Consider the following 27557-nt stretch of genomic DNA (forward strand, 5'->3'; position numbering starts at 1 on the left):
TCAGGGAAAGTCTTTCTTCTGTCTTAGACAAATTCCTACTCAACTCACTATCATGTTCATTTGACCTGAGTAAATTAAGTTTGATGAATTCAGCTACCAGACAGTTTTGACTGCATTCCTATCAGCTGCCAGTCCCTTTCCATACAATGCAGGGCAGGAATGTGGAGGGTAAAACCACCCTAACCTCAGTTTACCCAGTGCTTTTATTTGCGGAATAGAGTTTACCCACCTTTCTAGGCTGTATGACCTAAATATGTAGTATGCTAAACTGATGTGAACTGTATGAGTTCTTTCAAGAACTGTAAATGAATTATTGTCTGAAAGTATAATTGATTTTAGTTTATACTGGTGTATATTTGCCTTGTAGCCTAATGATCACCGAGTGGAGGTCATACATGCCATACATAGTTTACCCAACTTTTTATGTACCCCTTCAGCACTGATGCAGAGACACGCTTACAAAACAGAACCACATCTCCAGCTATGGTTGGACCCATATAATAGGCAATATCACTGTGAGTGGCACTGTGAGTTGAAACTGTGACTGAGGCAGGACCTCAGTGTTCCATATTTTGTCGTTTGGCAAGGATATAACTTGCTTGCTTGATATAAATCACAGCTAATTCATATCAGTTTTATCATCTGCTGCGCAAATTAAAACAAGGCAATTTATCAAGTCCCAGCATAAAATAATGACATCATATTACTGATCTGAGTCTCATCAATTTTGAAATTAACTTTTTCTGTTTCTGTTAATAAGCAATAATGAATCTATACATTTATTTTCAGATTCCCAAAATAAATGCATTACTGTTTCTAGGTGGACATCACATAAGGTGCAGTTTACATCTGTCTTGGGCATTTTTAAGTGGTGGTTGGCAATATAATATTTCTGAATGATTTCAAAAGGAAACTTTATTGACAAGTAAATATTTGTCAGGCAACATCCACACATTCTTCTATCTTCTACCACTGACAAAGCTGACGAAGCCATCATGTATAGAAATTAAATCCTCTTGCCTTGCTGGTGATGCAGTTCCGCTCCCAACAGGTCAGCGTGACTTTAGTACGTGACAACGCACAGGCCTGACGCCTGCGGTATAAAACCTTGTTTGTTGACGTCAGCGGCCTCTTCCCTGCCTATGCCCTCGTGAGGTGGGCAGTGTAAAAATTCGCGTCTCTTTCTCCACTAAGCGAATCCAAAACCATCCGTCAAAATGGTGAGTTGGAATTATATCTTTAAGTAGTTTATGAAAGTGTCGTGTACATAAGGTCTCTGAAACGTCAACATTTATCGTTTCATTTGGATTTTTTTCTGGAGCTATGCTACCCGACTGTCAGTGCTGTGAATTGTGCTTTGAACAAGATGGCAACCATTTTATGTTTTGCTGGACAGTTAGCTTTCAAAACCAACCCAGACTTCAGGAACATTTTTCTGAATTACGGCCTTGTCAATGGGTCGAATTTAACCATTTGCCCTGTCTGTACGTTATTACCAGCCGGCAGACTGGTTTATGTAATGAACTGAATAAGTGACGTTTGGTTGTTGGTTGACAGATTGAGACTTGTCTGGTACCGGTGTTCCGGCTTTCTCCTCGAGCTGTTGTCGCAGCATAACGCAACGCCAACATGAAATACATTTTATTAAATTAGGAAATTATTAGTGCCACTTGTCGCAACATATTATTTGTGGTGGGACGTGTACAATGTAGACAATAGTTACTGACCGTTAACTAGTGGAAACTGGTTGGATGGATACCGGCATTTCATGTGCCGTGACTTGGATGGCTAGTTATCGTTAGCATAATGCTAAAGTCTGTACACGTGGCCTATTCATGTCGACTTGCCGGGTGTTGCTGGGTTGAATCTGTTTGTTTGCCACACCTTGATATCATCCATATCTTCATTGCTTGACGTCTAGAAATTACACTGTTAGCCTGTGGACTGATTGGCTCACATTAACTGGTAGCTATTAAGCTACGCAGACTGGTTTTGACTAACGTAGTTAATGCTACCCTTAGCTAGCTGCTCACGCTAGTAAGGTGATGGCGGATGCCCAACGCCCTGGTTAGAGGCCTAGAACCAAGTTGCTCCTTAATGTTCGCAGCGTTGGCTTCTTCTACCAAATAACATTACTAAAATAAACGGACTGAATTCAGCGTTGGGTGTGACGTGTTGAAGACTGAGTGGCTGATACCTGTAGGGTTTCATGCAAGTAGATGTCAATTTCGCTGGCGAAGCAAACTGAAATGTCAGCTGTTGGCAAAGCGCGTTTCCGTTGCGTCAGCTACAACTGTCCATATGCCCTGCAGTTGGACTGTATAGCGGAATTCATAGCCCTTGGCGACAAATCAGCGCTTTTCCAGTGGTTTAGCCATGGGCATTGTTACAGAAGAACAATGGCCAGTGAACCTCAGGCCCCATCCAAGAGGTGGCCAGGATGACGGGGCATCTTTTCAGATGGATGATTAGGTTTCTGTTTTGGTGTAAGATGACACTGATAAGACTTTATTGTGTACTAATCTGAGTTTATTCCCTCAGGTGAACTTTACCGTAGACCAGATCCGTGGCATCATGGACAAAAAGGCCAACATCCGTAACATGTCTGTGATTGCGCACGTAGACCACGGAAAGTCAACCCTGACAGACTCGCTGGTGTCGAAGGCTGGTATCATTGCCTCAGCTCGTGCTGGAGAGACCCGTTTCACAGACACGCGCAAAGATGAGCAGGAGCGCTGCATTACCATCAAGTCTACGTGAGTATACCTCATTAACACTTTCCCACAGTGGGAGAGTGTTAAATAATCACTTTCTGATCCAAGCTTTCCCAGCCAATCTGGGATTCAAACAGATAACTTCCAGTCATAAGCATGCTTATCTAATCTCTAGGCTACCACCAGCCCAATGTATGATAGCTATATCCTGACTTTGTCTAACCGTTGGCCTTTCCTCCTTATGCAGAGCCATCTCTCTGTACTATGAGTTGGGTGAGAATGACTTGGCCTTCATCAAGCAGTCCAAAGATGGGGCCGGTTTCTTGATCAACCTGATTGACTCCCCAGGCCACGTCGACTTCTCCTCAGAAGTGACTGCCGCTCTCCGCGTCACTGACGGAGCCCTGGTCGTGGTGGACTGCGTGTCTGGTAAGGACATGGGAAAATAATCTTATGGGATGAATTATTTATCAATAGCTGTGATGTCATTACATCTCTCTAAATGCAGGTCTCTGCTCTGTCTAAACCAGTCTCAAAAGACTGCAGGGCAAATTACTTGAAACAGAGGTGCACAGATGCCAATTTTTTCAACAGATATGAGTACACAATAAAAAGAAAACCTTGTGCACAGCATGTCAGTAGAGAGGTGCTGGTAACTACAAGAAAAGGTTATATTAATCTAGCTTTTCACTGAATTTAATCAGGCTCATTCCTGATGAAGACAAATGAGCATAAAGGTAGAAGGCATTTATGCTTTTTTGCTCGGAGTACAGAGAACTTGAATGGACCAATACAAATCCAAGTACTACTACATTAATGGTTATTCATGCCACCTAGAATTGTCCTGTTAAAACTATTACAGGAACATGTGCATAGATTGTCTTTTTATTTATTCATTTGATGAAATTATGCATTGACAATTGGTCAACAATCCTTAATATAAAAAAATTGACAAAATAGAAAATACGCTACATATTATAGGATGGAGAATATCTTTGTTTTGGTCAAAACCGGTTTAGTAACAGACTCAGAAATGGGGTTTATTTGCTAATCTCCAGCTTCACTAAAGTGTACAGACGATGCTGATCGTGTCTCTACAGCCATGACTTTGTCAACTGAGAAACAAAACAATCTGTGAAATCTGTCGTCTGCAAGCGTTTTCAAAAGTTGTTAGAATTTGACATGTCTTGTAGTGTGTTCCCAGCCTTAGCTTGGCACAGCTGGCAGTTTGCCATTGAAGAATCATTCACTGACCTGAAAGAAAATTGCGACACTGCAGACAATTTCCTCCCACCAGAAATTTATTTTCTTACACCGAAGAGCAAGTGTTTTTATTGGCATAACTTCATTAGCTAATCAGTAAGTACTTGAGAGCTGGATTGACACTGATCCTGATAGTACAGATATTATCAATGCACCTCCAACTTAAAACCATTCAAATGTTTTCCCTCTGATTAAAATGCCTCTCCTTGCGTATCCTTTCCAGGTGTGTGTGTGCAGACCGAGACAGTGCTGCGTCAGGCCATTGGTGAGCGTATCAAGCCTGTGCTGATGATGAACAAGATGGACCGTGCCTTGCTGGAGTTGCAGCTTGTGCCCGAAGAGCTCTACCAGACCTTCCAGCGCATTGTTGAGAACGTCAACGTCATCATCTCCACCTACGGAGAGGATGAGGGTGGACCCATGGGCAACATCATGGTGAGTGGCAGTCTGAACCTCTTATTTGCTGAGGTAGGGAATTGTTACCAAGGGATCTCAGTGGTCCATATTGACATTCATCATGATATAACTTCTCTCATTCTCAGAGTGATAAACCATGGCCAATTCACACTAGTTTTATAATCGGGTGTGCAAATTAAAACCAGGCAATTAATGAAATCCCAGCGTAACAAAATTAAATTTGTGGATTGTCTCAGGTGTGACAGAACTGCCATCTTTTCTAGATTGACCCAGTCATTGGTACAGTTGGCTTCGGTTCTGGACTCCACGGCTGGGCCTTCACCCTCAAGCAGTTCGCTGAGATGTATACAGCCAAGTTCGCTGCCAAGGGCAACACCCAGATGTCACCAGATGAGCGCTGCAAGAAGGTGGAAGACATGATGAAGAAGCTGTGGGGTGACAGGTGAGTCTCTGGCAATCTAAACACGGAGCACGCATGTGGCTACATGTGAAAATGTTACTTATACCTGCCTGAGGAATTCTTTCAAGTCATTCAACCATAAATTCAGTCTTTGAAAGTGCTTCTCCTATGTGATGATGGTTTCATTTTTTTTATATATTTTTAAAGGTTTTTTGACCCAGAGACTTCCAAGTTCAGCAAGTCTGCTAATGGACCTGATGGCAGGAAACTGCCCCGTACCTTTTCCCAGCTCATCCTGGACCCCATCTTCAAGGTTTGGACTTTGAATTTGTTTACATAACTGCCTTTGAAGTTGAGGCATAGTGCAGTGACTGCTTTCATAGCCAGGCAGTTAAAATTCTAATTGGGGGCTTTACTGAATCACTCCCAACAGCAATAGTTAGACTGTATGCCTGCAAGTGATGACTTAAACATTCTTCACTTTGACCTGATTGTCCAGTGATGATATTCTTCAGTCTGAGCATGGCAGAGAAACAGCCCTAAGATCCTCTCATCCCTCACCCTTGACATTGTCATGCTAAACTACATTCTGCTTCTACAATATTGACACTTGTTCTTTTATCTACCCTTTAGGTGTTTGATGCCATCATGAACTTCAAGAAGGAGGAGACCGCCAAACTGATTGAGAAGCTGGACATCAAGCTGGATACTGAAGACAAGGAGAAGGAGGGCAAGCAGCTGCTGAAGGCTGTGATGCGTCGCTGGCTGCCTGCCGGAGAGGCTCTGCTGCAAATGATCACCATTCACCTGCCTTCCCCTGTCACCGCCCAGAAGTACCGCTGTGAGCTGCTCTATGAAGGACCTGGAGATGATGAGGCTGCCATGGGTATGAAGCTCCTTCCTTTTTGTCAGTTACATTCACTAGGCATGCAAGGTCAAACATGCATGTGTAATTTGGATTAGTTATCTGATTATTTATTTTCTCTCCCACAATTATGGGCCCTGCAAAGATGGTGCTAGATATGGCTCGCTAAAGTAGGGTTTCAGTTTCTTAGTTAAGTCCTTGAGCTCATAGTGATGGTCTCACTTCATTATTTACCCAGGTATCAAGAACTGTGACTCCAAGGCCCCCTTGATGATGTACATCTCAAAGATGGTGCCCACCAGTGACAAGGGTCGTTTCTATGCTTTTGGCCGTGTGTTCTCTGGCAGTGTCTCAACTGGCCTGAAAGTCCGCATTATGGGACCAAACTTCACCCCTGGAAAGAAGGAGGACCTCTACCTCAAAGCCATTCAGAGGTTGGTTTCAACATTTGGCCCATGATCATCTGGTTACATTTTTTTTATATATATATACACACACACACACACACAGTCAGATGCAAAAGTATTGGGACAGGTGTGTCAAGTTGGTGGTTCTGCCTCTGCAATAATCATATTTGTAATTCAAATCAAACAATGAGTATGAGACAAAATTCACAATGTCTACATTTATTTCATGACATTTTTTTAACATACATTGAGCTATATTACAAGCATGCCATTCAGTGAGTCAGGTCCCCCTATTTCAATTCAGCATAAGTATTGGGACAAAGTCAGTTTTGACAAATTGAATGACTTGCAAGGTCAATATTTGGTTGCATACCCCTTACATTTGATGACTGCGTCAAGTCTGTGACTCATGGACTTCACTAGGTTCATGATGCGATCCTTTGAGATGCTCTGCCAAGCTTTTACTGCTGCTTCTCCCTGATAAGCTCCTTGGTCAAGTTTGCTGTATGATAAACTTCCGTCCAATGAGTTTGGTGGTAGACAATATGTTTCTGTACACTTCAGCTGTCATTCTGTTGCTGCCATCACTGGTTACATCATCAATAAAGACTATTGAACCAGTTCCAGATGCAGCCATACAGGCCCAAGCCGTCACACTGCCTCCACCATGCTTGACAGATGAAGTGGTATGCCGAGGGTCCAGAGCAGTCCCTCTTTCTCCAAACTTTCACCTTTCCATCGCTCTGGTAAAGGTTTATTTTTGTCTCATCTGTCCATAAGACTTGTTTCCAAAACTCATCAGGCTCATCTTTGTATTTTTTTGCTAATTCCAATCTCGCCTTTTTGTTCTTGGTGCTGATGAGAGGTTTACATCTGGAGGTGTAGCCGCTGTAATTTGCCTCTCTCGGTCTTCTGCGCACAGTGTCCTGCGATACTTTCACCCCCAATGTATGGAGATCATTTGCAATCTCAAGCTGACAATTTTGGGTTTTTTTTCACAGCTCTTATCATCCTGTTATCTCTTTCTGATGTCTTCCTTTGGATGGCCTGATCGCTGGTGATTTTTAAGTCCTCCAGTAGTTGGTTTCTTCTTTATTTAGGACATTCACATTCCATACTGTTGACTTCGGAATACACAAACATTCTGCAATAGCTCTAATTGATTTTTTGGTTGGTTCTTGGTTGTCATACTCAGTTCTCTGGCCCTCATCTGCAGTTTTCTTGTCTTGTGCCTTTTAGCTTATAAAGTAGACTCTGTCACTGATTTGAAATACAAATTTGATATAGCACAGAGCAGAGGAAAAACAACCAATTTGACACAACTGTCCCAATACTTTTGCATCTGACTGTATATGTGTGTGTGTGTGTGTGTGTCACAAATGATGAAAACAAACAGGTCTTGGTAGTGGTCTCAGACTTTTGGACCCCACTGTGTGTATGTATGTAGCCACTTACCTCTCCCCATTCTCCCAGGACCATTCTGATGATGGGCCGTTACACCGAGCCCATTGAGGACGTGCCATGTGGTAACATCGTGGGTTTGGTTGGAGTGGACCAGTACCTTATCAAGACCGGGACCATCACCACCTTCGAGCAGGCACACAACATGAGGGTGATGAAGTTTAGTGTCAGCCCTGTGGTGAGAGTGGCTGTGGAGGCCAAAAACCCCGCTGACCTGCCCAAGCTGGTGGAGGGCTTGAAGCGTCTGTCAAAGTCCGATCCTATGGTGCAGTGTATTATTGAGGAGTCTGGAGAGCACATCATTGCTGGAGCTGGAGAGCTGCATCTGGAGATCTGCCTGAAGGATCTGGAGGAGGATCACGCCTGCATTCCACTCAAGGTAAGTAATAAAAACAGAAGTTAATCATTATGAAGGTCTTGCAGATCAATTAAAGGAATGTATACTGATTGTAAGCTAAACTTTAAATGCTGCAAGTTCCTTGGATAGGTGACTGAATATGAAGATGTCCATATGGCATTATCCTTGGTGGAGGTGATCATTTTGGCAGTTATCTTTAATCTTCTCTTTTCCTTCTTAGAAATCTGACCCCGTGGTGTCCTACAGAGAGACCGTCAGCGAAGTGTCAAGTGTAATGTGTCTGTCAAAGTCCCCCAACAAGCACAACCGTCTGTTCATGAGGGCCCGTCCCTTCCCAGACGGCCTGGCAGAGGACATCGAGAAGGGTGAAGTCTCCAATCGTCAGGAGCTCAAGGCCCGTGCCCGTTACCTGGCCGACAAGTACGAGTGGGAGGTCACCGAGGCCCGTAAGATCTGGTGCTTCGGACCTGATGGAACTGGCCCCAACCTGTTGGTGGATGTGACCAAGGGAGTGCAGTACCTTAACGAGATCAAGGACAGCGTTGTGGCTGGCTTCCAGTGGGCAAGCAAGGAGGTAAGATGGGTGGACAGTTTTGGGGATTGGTGGATGGATGAAATTTGTATTGTAACAAGCTTGGATGTGGATGAAACGAGTAATGCATAATTAGCACAGTAGCATAGCAAGTCGGTGAGTTTTCAGAATGAAATTTCAGCTGGTTTAATTGGATTGATAAAAGGATAGTCAAATGAAGTGGCTTGTAAACTGCCCTTTGTGACAACATTTTGTTTTCCACCTCATAACTAGCTTGGCATGATATGGGAATGCACCTCAAGTAATTATGGAGTCAGCTTATTTGGTAACAGCCCCAGTAAGTGTCAGCCGTTGAATGTGCTAGCCTCTCTATAAAGTAGTGAGTAAGGAAAATCACTTTGATCTACGAGGAGGTTGGTATCTAAATGTTCTGCTGTCTTCAGGGTGCCCTGTGTGAAGAGAACATGCGTGCCGTTCGCTTCGACATCCATGATGTGACCCTGCATACCGACGCTATCCATCGTGGTGGTGGCCAGATCATTCCCACAGCCCGCAGAGTGCTGTATGCCTGCCAGCTCACCGCTGAGCCCAGACTCATGGAGCCCGTCTACCTGGTGGAGATCCAGGTCAGTGCTGTTGCTGTCATCTCCTGTGTTTTACCCCTCAGAAGAATTACTTGGTAGTATGCCTGAGAGAAAACTAGCCGTGTGACTCATGCTCTATTTATTTATATTTTATGGAGCTCAACAAGTTGAACCAGCTTTCAAGTGCAATAAGAGCATTTGGGATTGGGCGGGCATGGGATTATGTTCATGCATGTTGTGGCTTTCACTTTTTCCAGTACTGGCATAAAGCATGCAAACTTGTGTGCTTTTGTCAACTAATAAATGCCCTAACTTGGCACCTTGTGTCAATATGACTAGCTGCATGCCAGTAGTTTTGTTTTTTTTGTTCTCTTTTTTTTTGTTTGTTTGGGAAAGGCCTATCAATCTTGTCGGCCTGTCACATTTACTAGTGTTGGAGATCATTTACCTGATTTGGGACTTAAGCACATGCAGCAGTTTCATAGGTGGCAAGTGATTTGAGGTTGCAGTCGATCATCCAAGATGTATGTATTTTCTAATTCTCCTATTTCATAAACACGAATATCATCTGTCTAAATGTGTGTCCCGTTTGCCCTGCAGTGTCCTGAGCAAGTGGTGGGAGGAATCTACGGTGTGTTGAACAGGAAGCGTGGTCACGTGTTTGAGGAATCCCATGTCATGGGAACACCCATGTTCATTGTCAAGGCCTACCTGCCTGTCAACGAGTCATTCGGTAAGTCCCATCTTAACTACGATGCACCAGTCCAATATCCGGTATGGGAATCGGATCCGATCTCGGCAAATTTTGATGGATCTGTATTGGCTACAGGTTTTCCAATCCTTTTTTTATTTTTATTTCCCCTCTCCAATCCATTAATGCAAATTGACAAAGTATTTGCTGTAAACAAGTGTCATCCACCACTGGATGGCTCATAGTTTGAAAGCAGCTGGGTAGCAGTCATGTCTGGTTTCGCTCTCCAGTTTAAAGTAATTCCATATTGCAGTCAGAGCTAATTGTAATGTTTTCAGTGCAAGTGTTTGGAATGGGTGGCAGCAGCAGAGCTAATTACAATAGTACTAATTTAATCAGACACTTGAAGAAACATCATTCGAAGTACGAGATCTCACAGATTGTACAAGAAGTCTGCGCACAAGCGGCAAACACTATAGGATGTGCTGAAAAAAAATGAGAAATTGAAACTAAAGCTGGGCTTCTGCTGTTAGAGCATTAGGAGCCATATTATAGTCTGGCCCCTCTTGACACTGCCCTCCGGCAACTGTACTATGTGAATATGTGAACACCTCTTTGATTGCATGAAAGATGTGGCTGCAATTAGTTCCGCTACAGACATTTGGAGTTCAGATGCCTGCCCCATGTTACTGCTTAGTTTGACGGCAAACTTGATTCAAGCTTTATTTTACAAAGTGCTGTGTAATTACAAAATTCTGAATTTTCTGTCTTTTTCAAAAGACACTGGTCACACTTGTTTACAAATGGTATTGATCATCTTATCAAATACCATTCGTTTTTGGTTGCCAATAGCGATAATTCATCCTCGGGTGTTGGTGTTGACCTTCTGTTTTTGCATTCCTGGCAGTAACGGAAAGTTGGCATGAAGTCCTTGAACTTATTTTGTGCTATCCTTACCCAGGTTTCACGGCTGACCTGCGTTCCAACACCGGTGGCCAGGCCTTCCCACAGTGTGTGTTCGACCACTGGCAGGTGCTCCAGGGAGACCCAAGTGAAGCTTCAAGCAAGCCTGCCCAGATTGTCGCCGAGACACGCAAACGCAAGGGGCTCAAAGAAGGCATCCCTGCCCTGGACAACTACCTGGACAAATTGTAAAACCTGGCCCCCACTTGCCTCTTCTCATTCCTCCCCTTCCATCAAATTTCCTCCACATTGTGGGACAGGACTGTACAGAACACCATGAGCACTAATGTTTGCCAAAAGGATTGACATAATGAATAAACAGTTACAAAAATTGTAAACCATAAATAAAGGAAAATAAAAACTGTTACCATTTCAGGCTTTTCATTTTTAGGCAATCATATTTGGGGGGGGGGGGACCAAGTAATCACAATCGTATGGGTGGGGGGGGGGGGTTACCAAGTAATCACAAATTGTCTTCACTTGTTATCCCCCAAGCTACTGAAACTAATGCAGTAGATATATGATGGCAACAATGTAAACTGAATAAAGGGGTGAGGCGCTCAGTCTACCTTTATTTATAATGTACATGAGCCAGATGTGAGTTTGGGTTTCATAGCATAAAACATTCATTATCCACTTCGACCTTTTTGTGGTCTTGCCAGGTAACAAGTTGCACAATACCATTTTCAACTGTTTAGCCTGTGATCAACTAAAGTTTTAAATTTGGCAAGCATGCAAATGTAACTCAACTTTTTCCTGCATTAAATTTAACATGCCTCAAACATGAACCCTCTTAATGTAATCCAAGACATGAATTCCATTCAGTAATCAGACATCAGAAGTGATTACAAATGAAATGATACTGTTTGAACTATAAATACATTCAAAGTTTTCAACACTCTGTTGTAGTGATTGTAAAAATTTCAACCAGTAATCTATTTGTATTTCATCATAGCCTTCTTGCCTACAAAACATGACTTCTGATACAAATTCATTTTTCTCATACTTAAACACATTCAGTCCTGTCCACCAGACATGCGCAGAGCAATGCCTACAGTGGGTGCTATGGATGTGCTGCATCCATGAGGGCCATGGAATACAGTCAATTGCAGAAGAAATTCAGAAAATATATTTAGGTGCTGCCTTTATGTGCAGTTCAGCTAGCCTTTCAAGAAAAGTAGTAAACTGAGTACAGATCACTTAATTTAGGGTTTTAAACAATGTTGGTGTGCAAGGCAACCGTTAATATCCAGTTTAGCCTACAATGCATAATTGATAAAACTCAGTTGTAGTCTGTTTCCTTCCATAAACCACATGGCAGGTGAGAGGGTGTTTCAAGATTACACATACCCAGCCAGGACAGACAATTTCAGAAACAACCTGTTAGATTTAAGCTAATATTTCTTCATACACTTCCCAACCTTCCATTGTCCAGTTACTAGGTATAAGGTTTTATGCATGGGATGGTTGGGCATTTTGCTCTTGCGCATTGGTAGGCCTATTACACTTTTTCTGTATTACACTAGTGAATGCTAACATCCACCTCTGGGGCCCTGCAGAGTTCCTGCCTCCTGTCAAAGTGCTTCAGTGCCACTACAATCAGTCAGGAATGGTGTGATGGATGAAAAGGTACCAATACTTAAGTATGATGCAGCAATGTCATCCATCACTGCTGCAGCATGCCCTGCATGTTATTTGCATTGTTTGTGCACTTTTACTATTTACATATCGGGAGCAAATACAGCCTCCCTACCAATTGTCCTGCATGCCAATTACCATCTAGTTATTCAGACTAAGAGACATATTAGTGGGTCACTCCAATGATGCGGTAGAAATCACTTCCCTATGGCTAATGAACAGATTTTCCTCTTCCTGTAAAAACAGTCCAATTCTGTCGGATGACTTGCAGTGGTGGAGCTGATGGATGTCCTCAGCAGAGGTCTACTGCTATATAATGAAATAGTTCTGACATTTTTGTTGTCAGGAAACATTAGCTTATTAGACAGACAGGAACCTTTCTCAAAGCCAAATACTTTGAGTTTAACTAAATCATTATACATCTCAGCGGTGATGGGTATAATAATGGAGGAAATACACTGCAATTAGAGTTCTTAGTTTTGGGTTCTTTCAGAGGTATCAAAGGTCATTATGTGTAGAAGATGACCTCTGGGATCTGTCCATCTTCTACTGAAGTGCCGTTGTTGTTCCCTGCAGCATAGCAGAAGGTAAAACATGTCTTGGTGCCGGTGGCCGGGCCCTCGTGAGTCACCTTTCGCATGCCTTTCGTGCCGTAGTGAGAGTCTGGCCCCTACAAAAGATGCATGCACATTAAAACTTGATCCCATTTTACAACTTCTTATAAGAAAAGGAAGTGAAACAGTAGTGAGTAATGCATGTAAATATGCAGGAGTTTCAATATTCTTTTTAGTTTGACAGTGGGTCAATGGATATAGTAAAACCTAGACTGTAAACCAGACTTCCAAACTGACTGGTTTACCAAGCCCATATAAGTCTAATAGTTGTGTACAATTGCTGGAGTTTCCATGTTCAGCATTTCACTAAAGGATTTGACAATTGAACTGTAACAAATGTTAAGAGTCTGTGGGAATGAAATACACACATTTGATCTCCAAACCCACAGCATATAAATCCAAGAGGCAATGCTACTCTCCCTTCCCACCTTCTCTATTCTCCATTATTGTTGTCTCCAGGTATGCCAAGGACTTTCTGGGCATCAGTTGCCCGGGACACACATCCCTCTGTTACCAGGATAGCGCATTATATCTTATCATTATATCTTGAATTAGTATTTCAGAGTTCCAAATATGAGATTATCCCGATTCCCAAGGATATGGATGAAAATGGGGCAACTTTACCTTGAGGGTGGCACAGGCGATGTAGTTGACACTGGGCAGAATTTCCACTGGTTCTTTGAACATGACCCGGAACGTGTTAGCAGAGCCGTCGCAGCTGAAGCCTGTATCGTTCTGGCCTAGGACTGTATTGCTGTCTGTGTGAATGATCTGAGAAAAGGGCAGACCAGAAGTTGAAATGAAGCACACATATATTTTACACACAAGGACACTTATGTTCAAAGCTCTGTCTGCTATTACACTCTCTAGTCTTTCCTTTCTTCACTTTATTTACTGAAAAAAATAAAAGAAATGATTGAAGAGAGTAGACTGGCCCTCTACAAATATTAAGAGCAGCCATCTCTATTTGAAGAGCCACACTGAGGTTGGCAGCCCAAAGCTAGCCTAATAAGATACTAGACACTTGGCTTTAGTTCTAGCTCCAAGCACACCTGTTCCAACTAGATCAAGTCCTATTGATAGACAGCCAATTAGGTAAATCACATATGGTGCAATGGGCTGAAACAAAATTCAGCACACAATGGATTTTCTAGGTGCACAGACAAAACTGATCTATACAAGCAGACTCCTCCTCCAACTCCTCCTTACCTGTATGTTGACTTGGTAATCTGTGGGGCCATGTATTGAACCATATAGTCCAAATCCCACCACAAATATCCTGCGGTTTACTGAAAACCTGAGAGTGGACATTGAGCAATAAATAACACATTGGGATAAACAGTGTATGTACTGTATGTGTGTGTGAGAGAGAGACTGATTGCCTGACTAACCGAATGCGGTCGCTGGTCCCGCTGTAGCCCCAGCGGCTCTCCACCTGTCCGAAGCGTATGATGCTGCACTCTTTGCCCCTGAGGCAGCAGCGAGGGCGGTCGATGAATTCCACATGAGGCTTGGGATTAACGGTGAAGTGGAGGAACAAGCTCACCACCTCCCGGTCAGTCAGGATGCCAGACTGCGCCGGGCCTGGAGGAAAAAAGAAGTGGATATGTATGAGGCAGAGACCTTGATTGTGTTTAAAGACCCCATGATGTTGGGGATGTTGGGGCAGGACATAACACAGTGAGGGATCATTCAAAAGTCTAAACCAATAGAATATCGGTCTGGGAGGGAAAGGCAGTTTTATTTGATGGGAGGGGTGGAGGGGCGGGATTGTTCAAAAGTTTGTGATGGTTTTATTGGTTGGAATTTCAGTTCATTTCATGGGGACTTCAACAACTGATAATCCAACTCAAATGCTAGAACAGAATGTGTGCATGTGTGTGTTAAATGGGAACTGTACCTGCAGCAAATTCCTCAATGGTCATGAGAGGGAAGCGGATGAGAGACAGAGCTTTACCCAGGACCTTGCGTTTGTTCTCTGGCGTGGGCTGGAACTGCTGCCTCTGAGTTTCGGCCTCCGCCCAACGCACCGCCGCCCCAAACAGACGCACCTCACGCAACCCCAGCGTGTCCCTCTCCAGCACGGCAGTCAGTGTGTCTATGTGGCCGAGGGTGAGAATATCCCACCAGAAAAACAAGTACTTTAGACAAGCGCCTTTTTTTGTTATCAGTGGACTTGACAACCACGTATGGCTGGACAGCAGCATCAAGAAGCTGTGCATTACCTACCCAGGTCAATGTCAGTGAAGCCCTCTGCAGCCAGAGCATCGACTGTGTTCTTGTCAATGTTTTCGAGACAGAGGCTGGCCAGCTGCGGCTCATCAAACAGCCGAGCCTGGAACAAACAACAAGGACTCGTTATGCGACAGTCAGTCTGTTCTGAGTTATCCAAAGGTGGGGACTCGAGTCACATGACTTGGACTCGAGTCCAGGAAGAATTTTAATTGCTTGAGACTTGATGCATGAAGAGAATACTTGAGATTTGACTTGACTTTGGTTCTGGTGACTTGAGACTTGACTTTGACTTGTACTTTGATGACTTGAAAAGGTTTCTAAAGTCTTGACAAAAGATGTTGTGTTATGTGTAAATGACTTATATTGAAAGTTAGGAGATGTGTTCCACCAGACAACAGTATGTGAAAGTGATTATAGAAATCAAACGCATGATACAAGTTACAAAGTTTTTATACGATTAAAACGATATTGCATTGAAAAGTCCTACATATTTTTTTTTCTTTAAGATATAAAATTGATACTAGACTCTGACTTGTTCTGCATTTAGACTTGGGACTTGACTTGAGACTTGTGCATCAAGACTTGAGACTGACTTGGGACTCAAGCAAAGTTGACTTGGTCACACCTCTGCAGTTATCACATTGTCACAGTTACACATCGTGAGTGTGTAGCACTTAACATAAGTTACCTGCGTGAGGAGCATGAAAGCGTTATCAGCCCTCAGGTTCTTTTTGAGGAACTCCACACAGTGTGCCTCCAGGGCCGGGACGGCATACTTCTTGGCTGTGTACAGAGTGGTCATCACTGTCTCTGGACCGATCTGTACCTCATCTGAGTATAAAAACCTAGACCCAAGACACACAGGTTGCAGTCACGAGTCAAGGCTATCCAGTCAATACAGTTCATAGGCAATATCACAGTAATAAACACCCTTTGTATACACAATACAGTAGTTGAGGACAAGAAAAATAGCCCAGCTTCATTATGGTGGCCATAATGATCATGCATAGCCAAGTTTAACCTTGAAGACACACAATCACGCCCTACACCTGCAAGCATCAAAGCTACCTGACATTATAGGAGGAAATGGGAAGAGGGGAGTAGCCAGAGACAAAAGGAACAACAGTATTTTTCAAACCTCTCCTTCCTGCTAATGCTGCGATATACTTACTTGAGCAGAGCAAGAAAGGCAGCAGGCTCCACGTCGGGCAGTTCAATCTCGGTCGAGGTAGTGGCCATACCGCCATTGAACATCGCATCAAACACTGCACTTCCAACTGCAAGGGCAAACCTACCAGGACAATTAAACATTTCATATAAATTTTAACTCGTTGGCTTCTCTTTTGAGTCTGTGGTAGCCTATTTTAGAGGCAGACGGAAAATATAACACGAAACAATGACAAATAACCTAGTTATTACTGGATTAAACGAGACCAATTTGATTTGGATAGCCTATCCCTGATGAAAAACAACCATAGGAATCCTATAATACATTTTAGATGAATACTATAGTCTACACATATCACAGCAAAACTGTTAAATCCCTATATGAATATAGCTATAGGAAGATTATAGTGATGCCATATGAGAAATGACATACCATAAAGTACGATAAGGTCACTACAAACTCAACATTTAGCACAGACACACTCTAAAGTCCCTATATGAATATTATAGGGCTGCTACTGTGATTTTTCATTAGGGATAGACGCACATTCCAGCCTAAAACGAAGCTATGAAATCTCAGCACCTAATCTTGTCTGCTGCAGGACGGGACACTTGTCTGGGGCTACGCAATCAGCTAAGCAGCCTCCCCTTCCCACATTATGGCATCGTGCATTTTTGTGTACAGATCATGATGCAAGGCATTAGTCGGGCCAAATTGAACGCCCTTTCTACGTACCGTTTATTCCAATAAAATGTCGACTACTTACCTATGAGCTGGTATCCGCTGCACTCCCATTCCCTTCCCTACCAGAAAATGCACGTCACTTAGCACTTCATTGTTGAACAGGAATGCAAATCTTTCTTTTACGGTGTTTTTGGTGGCCTGCCAGTTGTACACTGGCTCTCGGTAGACCAGTACGGCTGCGGACGACGGGCTGTTAGGGAGCGAGGAGGAAGAGACGGTCGGCGGGTCTGCAGACGCTGCCGTGGCCGTGGATGCTGCCGACGCTGGCATGTTTGTCGCAGCGGATGAGGCTCCTCCGGCGGCGGCGTCTGCTCCGGCTGCCACGGTGCTCTGACCCGCCGACTGCAGGGCGGCGTGCTGTCTGTCCGCGGAAGCCTCGACTCTCATGTCGGCGCCAGAGCCACGACCAGGGCCCGTCTGAGGGTTCGCGTGACCCGCTGTCCTTTGGGCCCCGGTGGCTCCCGCTGGCCCCTCGTTCGTAGCGGGCGAGGGCTGAGCGTTGTTGCTGGGCTGAGCGTTACCCAGCGGCCCAGGTGAGGGGAAACTGAGGGATGGCGCTCTGCTATTGCTCTCCCCAGTAGCCATCTTGGATTGGATGGAGTGCACTGCAGGGTTTGCAGCGGGGATAAACAAAGCTCAACAGCGCATACATGGAAACACAGACAGATTGAAAGACTAATATGAGGCCAAAGACATGGATTTCCCACCGAGACAGCGACAACAGATATTTTCCAGATAAACAGATATATACCAGCTGTATTATAAGGGCTAATTACGGGACTGACAATTCTTTAACATTGTGTGATAGGGGCCCGCTTATCAACTGGGCCTGCAGACTGACCGGTGACCCAGGTTGTCCTTGTTTAACCTGACCTCCAGACCTACATAAGTTACAAACTGTTACCTCTAACGCAAACATTTAGTTTAGCAACTTTACTTGTATTGCATTTAGGTTAATGCAGCCTAATATTAATTAGGAAAACAAAAACACCCACTTTATTGGGATGAATTAATGAATGATGGCACTTATGGTTACTATACTAAAGCACAGGTACAGAAAAACAGAGGTGGGATGTAACAAAGTAAAAATACTTCATTACTGTACTTAAGTAGGATTTTCAAGTATCTGTAGGCTACTTTACTCAAGTTTTTCTTTCACTGAAGACTTTTTACTTTTACTCACTACATTTGAAAATAAAAATCTGTACTTTCTACTCACTACATTTTCAAAACAGACTCGTTACTCTTGGGAAATCATCAACTGATTTTCTAAAAAAAAAAAAATATTTTGTGCATCAGACAGCTTCCATCCCGGAAGCAGCTGATCAAGAGCCAAATGTGATTGGCTGCTTGTTCAGCAAAGCGACACCACAAAGGAAGGGAAGGGACAGAGAGAGAAGCAACACGAAGAAGAGAGAAGCAACAAGGGAGAGAATTAAGTAGTGAATTCAGCTGCTAGATCTGAGCTGCGACTCTTTCTCATCTGGGATTCAGAGGAACGCTCAACAGAGAACCAGTTTAGTTCAGTAGAAATGACTTTTAGAGAACGACTTTTACTTTTATGCTTTAAGTAAATTTAAGTACTTTTATACTTTGACTTGAGTAAAGGATTTGAAACGGTACTTCAACTTTTACCAGAGTATATTTTTAGATGAGTATTTGCACTTTTACTTGAGTAGGGAATTTGTGTACTTCTACCACCTCTGCAGAAAAATAAATAACAAAATATGTCTCCAGCTGTCTGTGATAAAAAGATCAAACTGCTTATTTCCTTGTGTGATTATATGTAGGATAGAGAACTTCATCTACCTCTGTAATTATTTTTTTTATTTAATTTACAGATAATGCTTAAGTTAAGGCAATGTTAAACTGGATAGCAAAATTATTGGGAATTGCATATTGGGAAGCATTGATAAATAGGCCTAAAAGTAAACTGATTACCACACAAGACAGTGAGCATTATAAACATTAAGTGAGAAAGAAGAAAAAAGAAGCGCGGACTGCAGGTGTGACGCTACAGAGAAACCTGTATCACTAACTGTAGTTGCAGATACATTTTAAACACATTTTACTGGTACATACGGAGTTGCGAGTGTATGTTTTTTTTTTTTAGCCGTCTATGGGGGAGGGTAGGGGGGTAGCCAGCCAATCATGACTGTACTGTACCGGCCAATCAGATGGAAGGTACTCTTCCTGTTTGGCTGAGAGGTTCATGATAGGGTGAGTAATAAACGTTTAGCTAAAAAGTAGAGATGTGTTTTAAAAAGACGTCGTTGTCCTGAGTGAATAAACATTAATGTGTGCATGCATACATATTTTGTTGTGTTTTTTCTATTTCTTCCTGATGATCTTTGATGACTGTTTTTCTCCATTGTCTGTTGTAAACCATGCGAGCTGCGGTCTGCGTCCAGCTAGCCTCGCTGAGCTAGCCTGATGCTAACTAGCCCTTAATTATAGTGAAGCTCGCTAGCTAGTTACTGCAGGAGCGCAGCGCAGTGTAGCATCAACAAACACGGTATTCCCGGGAAAATTACGAAATTTGTAGTTTTTCTCTTTTTTGTTGTGTAATTTTCTCCTACAGTCTTGTGCACAGAGGTCCTCCCACAGCATAACCTGAACGAATTTAGGCCATTTTTTTTCATTTATCCATATAGATAGTCAATTGCATAGGACGGAAACCATGGGAGGAGTAAAACAGGAGCAGAATGATGCTCCGCAGCAACCTAAAGGCCCACATTCATCAGATCCAGCACAAGATGAGGTGAGGACTACCACAGCCGGTCTGGGAAAACAGGGTTTGACTGTTTTAAATTTACAATGCATGAGCCACAGATGGATAAACTAACCTAGTTTTGCTCCAAACTGGAGGTTAACTAATTGCTTTTCAAATAATTTACATTTAAATAGTGGTACTTGGAGTGAGGAGGAGTGACACAGATGATCAACTTAACTAACCTGCCTTCATGGTAATGTATGTCTCCCTCCTGTACAGCCTAAGAAGAGAGGTTGGCCAAAGGGCAAGAAAAGAAAGAAGGTGCTACCAAATGGTCCCAAGGCACCAGTGACAGGATATGTCCGGTTCCTGAATGAACGGAGAGAGCATATGCGGGCCCAGTACCCCGACTTGCCTTTCCCAGAAATCACCAAGAGACTTGGAGCAGAGTGGACACGATTAGCCCTTAATGACAAACAGGTAACTTTCCAGGTTTTAGCGACACTAATTACATTTATCATTAAACTATTTATTCAACACTGCTCTTTATTGTTACCATGTGTATTTTAGTGATGCTCTGTCACTGGGCACATAGATCTCAAAACTAGAATCACACTTAAAACCACAGTCAAGAACGGCCTCTTTTATTGCTGTATTGGAGTTTTGCTGCCAATAGCTTCACCTGGCAGTAGTCATTACTTATTCACTCCCATCAAGAAATGGTATGATGGCTATTACAGAATGTCCAAAAAGAAACATACAACTCTTTTTTGTTTTTGATTGTTTGTTCGTTAGATATTTTTAATAAATGTCGCTTTTTTCAACCAATTGATGTAGTCAAATAGATGTTGCGCTTGCTGGCAAAATATTAAATTTTACATTCAAGTGTACTACATAACCTATTTCAGAAAAGACATGCTTTTCCAAGAAGGTTTCAAATGACCCCCAAGAAGCAAATAATGTTTCAGTGTATATCAAAATGTATCTCTCCTAGTCAAAAAAAAAAAAAATGGTCAGCTCAAATGTAAATATTCACCAACACATGGCATTCCGATGCCTTTTTAATTTTCTGCTGAATATATTTACACTTTGAAAGAATTACATTTCATTGAAGAGCACTTATAACAATTACCACATTAGTAGTTAGAACTGTTTTAACATCAGGTGTGTTATGAGGGCAGCAGGGTGGTGTTGTGAATAGAGACCATCCTTGACCGGAAGACCCGGATTCAAGCTCCTGAGGTCGGCAAGCATCTGCCCTGCTGAAGTGTCCTGTAGCAAGACACTGAGTCCCTACCAGTTCCAGGGACGCTGTACTGCAGCTGACCTCTGACCTCTCTGTGGAGGGGGGCAAGCAAAGAGAATTACCCCTCAGTAAAGTTGCGCATTATTATTTGTGTGCTGACAGCGCTACCTGGATGAGGCGGAGCGGGAGAAGATGCAGTACGCTCTGGAACTGAAGGAATACCAGCAGACCGAGGCTTATCAGATCACCAGTGCTAAGATACAGGACAAGAGGGTCAAGAAAGGTGAGAACTGCCATCATTTTGTCATTAATAGAGATAGCTTACCTAATATTTGTTGAGTTTTTTACTGTCTTTTCTTTTTCTAAACCTTTTTATCAATTCAGTACATGTATAGTAACCACAAAGTTATTGGGACACATGGCAAGATTCATTTGTTAATCCATTATTTTGTGCTGTGCGTGCCATATTATGATAATATATAACCAAACTCATATGTTTTCTTTTTCAGAGGATTCTCCATCTGTCATTATCAACACTAGTTCTGGGTCATCTTTACCAAAGGTACAGTAGCAGTTTCACGTCTTGTTGTTACTGTATATTCTCAATTCCGTTCTGTAAACATTTTTACAAACATCTAAATTACTTATTATGTCCTTTAGGCTTCTGACCTCTCAAGCAGATTTGACATCCCTATCTTCACAGAGGAGTTCCTCGATCAGAACAAAGGTAACAGAGAAACTGAAGAGAGGCTCTGAAAATGATCATTCTTTGGTAACTCGAGTGCGAAATAAGTACAAACAAGATGTATTCAGCACAGGTCGGTACTAAGGCTGAAAACAATCAGAACTGTGCTGTGCTTGATTGGTTAGTTGATAGACAAGGTGCTATTTAGGAAAATCCGGTCCTGATTCTGTAAAGTTCTATGTGAGACCCTATTATTTATCACATAGAAGGACAAGCTAACACTCTTATTTTTCCAATTATTTCCCCCTTCTTCTCTCTGTCTCTGCTCTCAGCTCGAGAGGCTGAGCTGCGGCGGCTTCGTAAGGCTAACATTGAGTTTGAGGAGCAGAATGCAGTGCTGCAGAGGCACATCAAGGACATGTACAGCGCTAAAGAGCGGCTGGAGGCAGAACTGGGGCAGGACGAGCTGCGCACCCAGGCCCTTCACAAACACTTGCTGGCCATCAAACACACACTCGTCAACAGTCTGTCGTCGGTCCCCCTGCCAGGTCGGTAAACTGTTGGCTGTATGCAGTCAGAGGGAAATGATAAGATCATGAATACAAAATGAGGCCTCTATGATGTCTTACCCCAAAATATGCAAATTTGAATTTCACCAAACAAGACCTTGTGAAAGTCATTGAAAAGTCCTTGAATTTGATGTTCAACTGAACGTGGGAAGCCTGTTACATTTATATGCTAGATTAAGTAAGTTAGTCTTAAGTAAGTTAGTCTCTTAATGAAATGCATTTATGATGTCAGCCTTGATAAAGGTCAGGACAATTTGACTCTTAAATATCTTGCTATAAAAGTTAACACAGTCAATGTTCATTAACGCAAACTCTTCTAGAAAATGGGAATAACACATTACTGCTGAAATTAAGTGATATTTCCCCTGAAGAAGACATCACATTTTTAAAGGATGTCTGAATTGATCCTGCTGTCTCCTCTGTCCTCAGGTACAGGTGAGACAGCGTCTCTGGGGAACCTGGACTCGTACCTGAGTCGCCTCAGCGGAGCGCTTGAGACCAACCCCCACAAGCACCGTGCGCTGCTCACCCAGCTCCGCGAGGTCCTCTCTCATCTGGACAGGTAACTGAATGACCATGTTAAGCACATCTGCCGGACAAGGAAGCGATGCGTTATGTGATGTTTGTCCAAAATATGTCAAATATGTTTTTAGTTAACTTTCAAGTCTGAAGAGCCAATTCCAAGATGTATCTCTGAATATTTCCATTTGTCTAATTGTATGTTTTAACTCACTGTCAGTGAGAAACTATGAAGAGACTGCAGCCGGAGGTCCATCCATTCCTGCATCAGACGAACAAGTGGCAGTCGCAGCGGGGTTAGGTCAGATCAGAGCCATTCAACAGGGCCTCTGGATATCTCAAGGATAATGAAGGCAAGATTACAGACAGTTCAAATCACCATGCACAGTCCAGGTCCACATGCCATTACTCCGCCTGTGTGGTACATCCGCTTATGGAGAATGTGTGTAATCTCGCACGGTAGTGTTTGTGTATGTAAACCTCTGTGGCAGTGTTGGGGACAATTACAGTTCAATGCAGGAAGGAATTTAATTAAGTGTAATGTAATTTTACCTTCTGAACTGACTGAATTGAATTTGAATTGACCCTAACCCTATGGTGTAGCTTGGTATTAGCAGTTACCATCTGGCCTCAGCCATAGTTCCTATGGACTGTCCAATAAAAGTAGCCTAATTGTCAGTTTACAGTTTACAATACATGCCATTTTGGCATTTTTGGGAAAGGGGGAGGGAGGGGCGGGTGATGATGACTAGAGTGAATAAACAAACTGGAATAGATAAAAAAAAAAAAATAGAGGTTATAGATGTTTTAAATTGTATTGGTAATCGCAGGTGGTGGTGGGGGGGGGGGGGTCGTGGGTTGTCAGAATATATATATATATATATATATATTTGTCAAGTTTATTTGTATCTTTTGAAGTGTTCAATTAAATCATTCTGCAAACATTTGCAAAAAAAGTGAAAGTGTATTTTTGCTCTTTGTTTTGTAGTATTGTCAGACATATTCATTGATTTGTTCTTGTTTCTGTCACACTGTTACTTGTTGGTATGTATTGATGTGGTCAAGATTGCAATTAAGGGATTAATTGATAGATACATCTTCAATCTGTGTGCGAGACACATCCACTGTTTTATAGACCTATTACTGAAGTTTTATAGGCAGAGGTTTGTTAAAGACAGGAGGGATTTTGTGTTACAGTAGAGGGAGCTGTTGGTCCATACAAAAGAAAAATAGCTGTGTAATATACTTCTTCAGAAACTGAAGATGTATATTAGTTACAGTTATGGAAACAACAGTCTGGTTGGAGCCGATTTTGTTCCTTGACTGGGGATAGTGATCTGTGATACAGATGAGTTCAATGTTACTGAGCCTGGACAATTTTGCCCCAAGATCTCTGATTTTAGACCAACAGGATACTTCAGATAGTTCAGTCAGACCAAGGCTCAAACATTACTAATAGTAAATAATGGATTTCTCATTTTGCTTTGTCACCAAAAATTCGAAACCTGCTTACATCGACTAAATTCCTGCAGACAAATGACTGATGACTAACAAGATAGCCTATCATTATTATTTAGTCATTTTGATAAGTTATTAAATGTCACCAAATTGACACATCTTAGTGATGAATGCTCCACTGATTTGATTATTGTTATTATTATTATTGAAGATTTCCTTTCCAGTTCAATTTCTGTTAAAACTTGCAAGATTGAATTTGGACTCACTTAGGTATAACTTAATAAGTTATGAAGAGTACCATACCTTGCCATATCCAGCTGATGCTTCTGTTGTCAGCATAAATACTAATCAATTGAACTTAATACATCTACTAATAAATATGCTATTTTGCTAGGCTAATTATCCTAGATGCCCGATGAAGGTCACATAGACCGAAAAGTTGCTCTTTGATAAATATAATTTATTAGCAAATGAAGAGATATGCTCATCCTTTTAGATCCTGTGTTACCACTCCTGTGCATCGGTCACAGAGACACATCCCAGGTGTCCACAGTATTTTCAGCTTTTTTTGAGACTATTATCCTAGTATTCTCTTATTATCCCAGACTGCCTTGTGGTGCCTACACATTTTTTGTAGACTTCTAGCCTGCTCTATTATATTTTATATGTCACGATTCTTTGGGGATAGATGGGGTTAAATTATTGAAGGAGAGGCTTATAATCAGGTGTTTCAGCATCCAGCCCCCCCCCCCCCCCCTCCTCCTCCTCTTCTCCCGCTCTGACGTCACTGTCGGTAGCTGTCCACGCAGCGGCGGTGCTGAAGCTGAACAAGATGGCTGTGTGTTGGGGAGCGGAGAGCTGAGAAAGAGTCGTAAATTTAGCCAGACACAGCATAAAAACAGACAGAGGGGAGCGCGACACTGGTGTTCGCTCTTGAACTGTGAAGAGTTTTATTTTAGTCAAGCGTGACAAGCCGTAATACGGCCTAGTCCAGTAGCGACGGTAGGCTTCTCCATCACAAGCCTACCAATTTACTCCCAGGGTGTCTATTGAACAGATTAGCTGAAGGAAGGAAGGAGGCTGGTGAAGAAATTGGACCACGACTAAAGGCGCATTTAAGAAATGTCATTGCTGTGTGTTGGAGGTAAGGAAAAAGCAACAATAATGTTTTGGCAGTTTGAGATAATGTTGACTTGCTGGCCGTTTCCGTGACCCGCTGCTGTGGTCAGCCTAATTGCTTCAAGTCGCATCTTCACAGCTTTCTGTGGGTTTAATTGTTAAGATATTGACCTGTAATCGATATTTTGCAATATTGTTGATATTCAGGAATCTCGGTATTTTTATTTGGAACGGGCAAAAAACACCAATTTAATGTAAATCTTGCTATACAACAGGCGAAATGATAGGCTACTAAATCACGATTGGCGATTTATCTTATTTTTAAGCTATTGGACTCATTGATAATTAAGTCTGTTTTAGCTTGGAATAATTCACCCAGTATCCTCGAAGGGAGCATCGGTTCTGTAGAATAGTCTTACAAAGGCTGGGTTACAACCGGGTCGATTTAGAAATGGAGTAGGTGTATGGGTTGCGTCTGGCAGCCGCTGTCAAACATAGTAAAACAAGTTGTAATCATTCCACTCTCTATTTTCCCAGGATAACAGCATCGTAGAGGTGTTTTATGTTCTATCTGTCCGTGAATCAGATTGCATTCTGATGTTTACATATTATAATCGAAATGCAGACATTTCAACTCAGTTTTCATGCGTAATTGCGCAGAGCAAAAAGGCGTGTACTGTATTGGGTTTCTTTTCTTTTAAACCACGTGATTGGCTATACAATTCTTTAATACATTTGCGTGTTTTCTCCTATTCACTGGCAAGGGGAAGCTTTTGGGCTATAAGGTAATAATAACAACCACAACCTGTTTTGTTTTTAAGAAATCACAATTCCCCCAAGTGGCATCCAAGGTGCCATTTCCAGTCATTCTACTGTATACCAGGAACAGACTGTAGTATTATATTCCTCTGTAGTGGCTCTATAGTTGCTCACTGAATATGTTTTAGTCAATATAATTAATGGTGAGCGTGTCTTTTTTTTTTTTGGTGAAGCCTAGTTGTTTGTCACTGATGTATTTCTCCAGAGAAACATGCAGAAAGTGGAGCCAAGAGAGATCTGGTCTCCAGGGCTTTGACCTCATCTGTGTATTGGTGTCAAGCACTCAGATGTAACAATTCACTTACTGTAAGAATTGAACACTAACAGGATGATGACAAGCCTGGAAATGATACTGCTTTTGATTGGTTTAAGCCAATTGACAGGTAGATAAGGCCATTTGACTCACTGTCTGCCTGTCATTCAGAATCAGTCCAAATGCCGATGTGCCGCTGTGACAGGCACCAGTGTTGACAAAAGGACTGTTCCCTCTCTTCCGGTTATAAAGACACCGGTTTTATCTGGGTGCGGTGAAGGAAAGGAAAGGAAAGGCGGAATAGCAATCCTCCAAGCTTCTCCAGATTTAGGGAGAGACTGGAGCAGGCTTGTGGTGTTTGTGCGGGGCTGACACCAGTGCTGGAGCTGCAAGCTGATTGCACAGATGTCAGGATTGAGACTCGTTGGTGGTCCCTTCATGTCCCGAAGCTTTGTTGGCATAGCAACCCCAGTGGTAGTTTTGGCTTCTGCTGCTTCTGCTTCTTTCTCATCAGTTTACATACACTCCGTTATAGGCCTGGAGCTATGTTCATATTGGTATCATGTTTATTCATGGTAGGTGTGAGAAGACTAGGAGGATAAAGAGGATAGTGACCATATTTTGTCACATTGGTCTGCATGGTAAGATGATGTAGGCTGATCCTTTACTGGGGGTTTTCGGTATAAGCATTGCAATAGCGCTAATATGACACTGCGTGGTCACAGATGTGTGTATACCCTACTGCCGTGCCTTGTCCTGTTGGATATAGGCTTTGAAATGATAGGCAATGTCAGAGAAGCTGGCCAAGCATATTCAGATCTGGTGACCATCCTATTACTGCCATACCCTGTAGCAAGAGTGAATGAGCATGGGTGAGAGAATATAACCCCCATCATAACAAACAAACTATTCTTATGAGTGACCCATGGGAGACATCCTCATTAATATCACCTTCTCTCATTAATGCATTATTCAAACATCCATTTGAGACTATTTAAATATGTATTTCAGATCATTAGTGAAGAATTTTCTGAGTCCGACATCAGAAATAAAATATAATTCAGGGCCGAATCCTCCCTGGCTAGTTCTGTGTCTTATTACCATATCAAACACAATGCTATC

General features: G+C 42.5%; 5 protein-coding genes and 1 non-coding gene across 7 annotated transcripts in view; 5 read left to right on the forward strand and 1 right to left on the reverse strand.

Annotated features, from left to right (window-relative positions):
• Positions 1–27557, forward strand: part of LOC139929162 (uncharacterized) — a 383413-nt gene that overhangs the window by 96790 nt on the left and 259066 nt on the right. The window lies entirely within an intron of this gene.
• Positions 1101–11019, forward strand: LOC139918831 (elongation factor 2b). The gene is made up of 13 exons (XM_071908323.1): positions 1101–1220; positions 2542–2756; positions 2962–3143; positions 4201–4412; positions 4658–4836; positions 5002–5107; positions 5428–5680; positions 5898–6093; positions 7540–7906; positions 8106–8459; positions 8861–9043; positions 9602–9734; positions 10654–11019. The coding sequence occupies exons 1-13, from the start codon at positions 1218–1220 to the stop codon at positions 10845–10847; spliced, it is 2577 nt and encodes an 858-aa protein (XP_071764424.1). The 5' UTR covers positions 1101–1217; the 3' UTR covers positions 10848–11019.
• LOC139918846 (small nucleolar RNA SNORD37) lies at positions 5249–5316 on the forward strand. The gene has a single exon (XR_011784979.1). It is a non-coding gene; the product is annotated as a small nucleolar RNA SNORD37 (small nucleolar RNA).
• btbd2a (BTB (POZ) domain containing 2a) lies at positions 11200–17665 on the reverse strand. Its single transcript, XM_071908328.2, has 9 exons — positions 17077–17665; positions 16314–16433; positions 15831–15987; positions 15137–15242; positions 14808–15005; positions 14299–14491; positions 14117–14204; positions 13532–13678; positions 11200–12963 (listed from the first exon to the last, which is right to left on the reverse strand). Exons 1-9 carry the CDS (start codon positions 17637–17639, stop codon positions 12802–12804), a joined length of 1734 nt encoding a protein of 577 aa, XP_071764429.1. The 5' UTR covers positions 17640–17665; the 3' UTR covers positions 11200–12801.
• hmg20b (high mobility group 20B) lies at positions 18458–23531 on the forward strand. Of its 2 annotated transcripts, none has more exons than XM_078285583.1 (9): positions 18458–18570; positions 19709–19815; positions 20047–20247; positions 21176–21296; positions 21523–21575; positions 21674–21740; positions 22031–22246; positions 22697–22829; positions 23007–23531. In XM_078285583.1, the coding sequence occupies exons 2-9, from the start codon at positions 19735–19737 to the stop codon at positions 23017–23019; spliced, it is 885 nt and encodes a 294-aa protein (XP_078141709.1). In that variant the 5' UTR covers positions 18458–18570; positions 19709–19734; the 3' UTR covers positions 23020–23531. The 2 variants fall into 2 exon arrangements, with proteins under 2 accessions (XP_078141709.1, XP_071764436.1); XM_071908335.2 differs by lacking the exon at positions 18458–18570 and adding an exon at positions 19238–19274.
• unc13a (unc-13 homolog A (C. elegans)) overlaps positions 25367–27557 on the forward strand; it is a 42924-nt gene continuing 40733 nt past the window's right edge. Inside the window, exon 1 of the mRNA XM_071908322.2 lies at positions 25367–25388. Within this exon, the coding sequence (XP_071764423.2) occupies positions 25367–25388 (22 nt within the window). The remainder of the gene's footprint in view (positions 25389–27557) is intronic.

The sequence above is a fragment of the Centroberyx gerrardi genome, chromosome 9 (assembly GCF_048128805.1).
Source record: "Centroberyx gerrardi isolate f3 chromosome 9, fCenGer3.hap1.cur.20231027, whole genome shotgun sequence".
Lineage (NCBI taxonomy): Eukaryota > Metazoa > Chordata > Actinopteri > Beryciformes > Berycidae > Centroberyx > Centroberyx gerrardi.

What these genes read in the sequence shown, in the direction of transcription:
- LOC139918831 (XM_071908323.1), top strand. An exon ending in TCCAGTGGGCAAGCAAGGAG is followed by an intron (nt 8,460 to 8,860) that starts GTAAGATGGGTG and finishes TGCTGTCTTCAG; the next exon opens with GGTGCCCTGTGTGAAGAGAA. An exon ending in GCCTGTCAACGAGTCATTCG is followed by an intron (nt 9,735 to 10,653) that starts GTAAGTCCCATC and finishes ATCCTTACCCAG; the next exon opens with GTTTCACGGCTGACCTGCGT.
- btbd2a (XM_071908328.2), bottom strand. Translation starts at nt 17,639, where the DNA reads ATGGCTACTGGGGAGAGCAATAGCAGAGCGCCATCCCTCAGTTTCCCC. An exon ending in CTTTCATGCTCCTCACGCAG is followed by an intron (nt 15,243 to 15,830) that starts GTAACTTATGTT and finishes TGTTTGTTCCAG; the next exon opens with GCTCGGCTGTTTGATGAGCC. An exon ending in TCGCCTGTGCCACCCTCAAG is followed by an intron (nt 12,964 to 13,531) that starts GTAAAGTTGCCC and finishes CATCTTTTGTAG; the next exon opens with GGGCCAGACTCTCACTACGG.
- hmg20b (XM_078285583.1), top strand. Translation starts at nt 19,735, where the DNA reads ATGGGAGGAGTAAAACAGGAGCAGAATGATGCTCCGCAGCAACCTAAA. An exon ending in CAGATCCAGCACAAGATGAG is followed by an intron (nt 19,816 to 20,046) that starts GTGAGGACTACC and finishes CCTCCTGTACAG; the next exon opens with CCTAAGAAGAGAGGTTGGCC. An exon ending in TAGCCCTTAATGACAAACAG is followed by an intron (nt 20,248 to 21,175) that starts GTAACTTTCCAG and finishes GTGTGCTGACAG; the next exon opens with CGCTACCTGGATGAGGCGGA.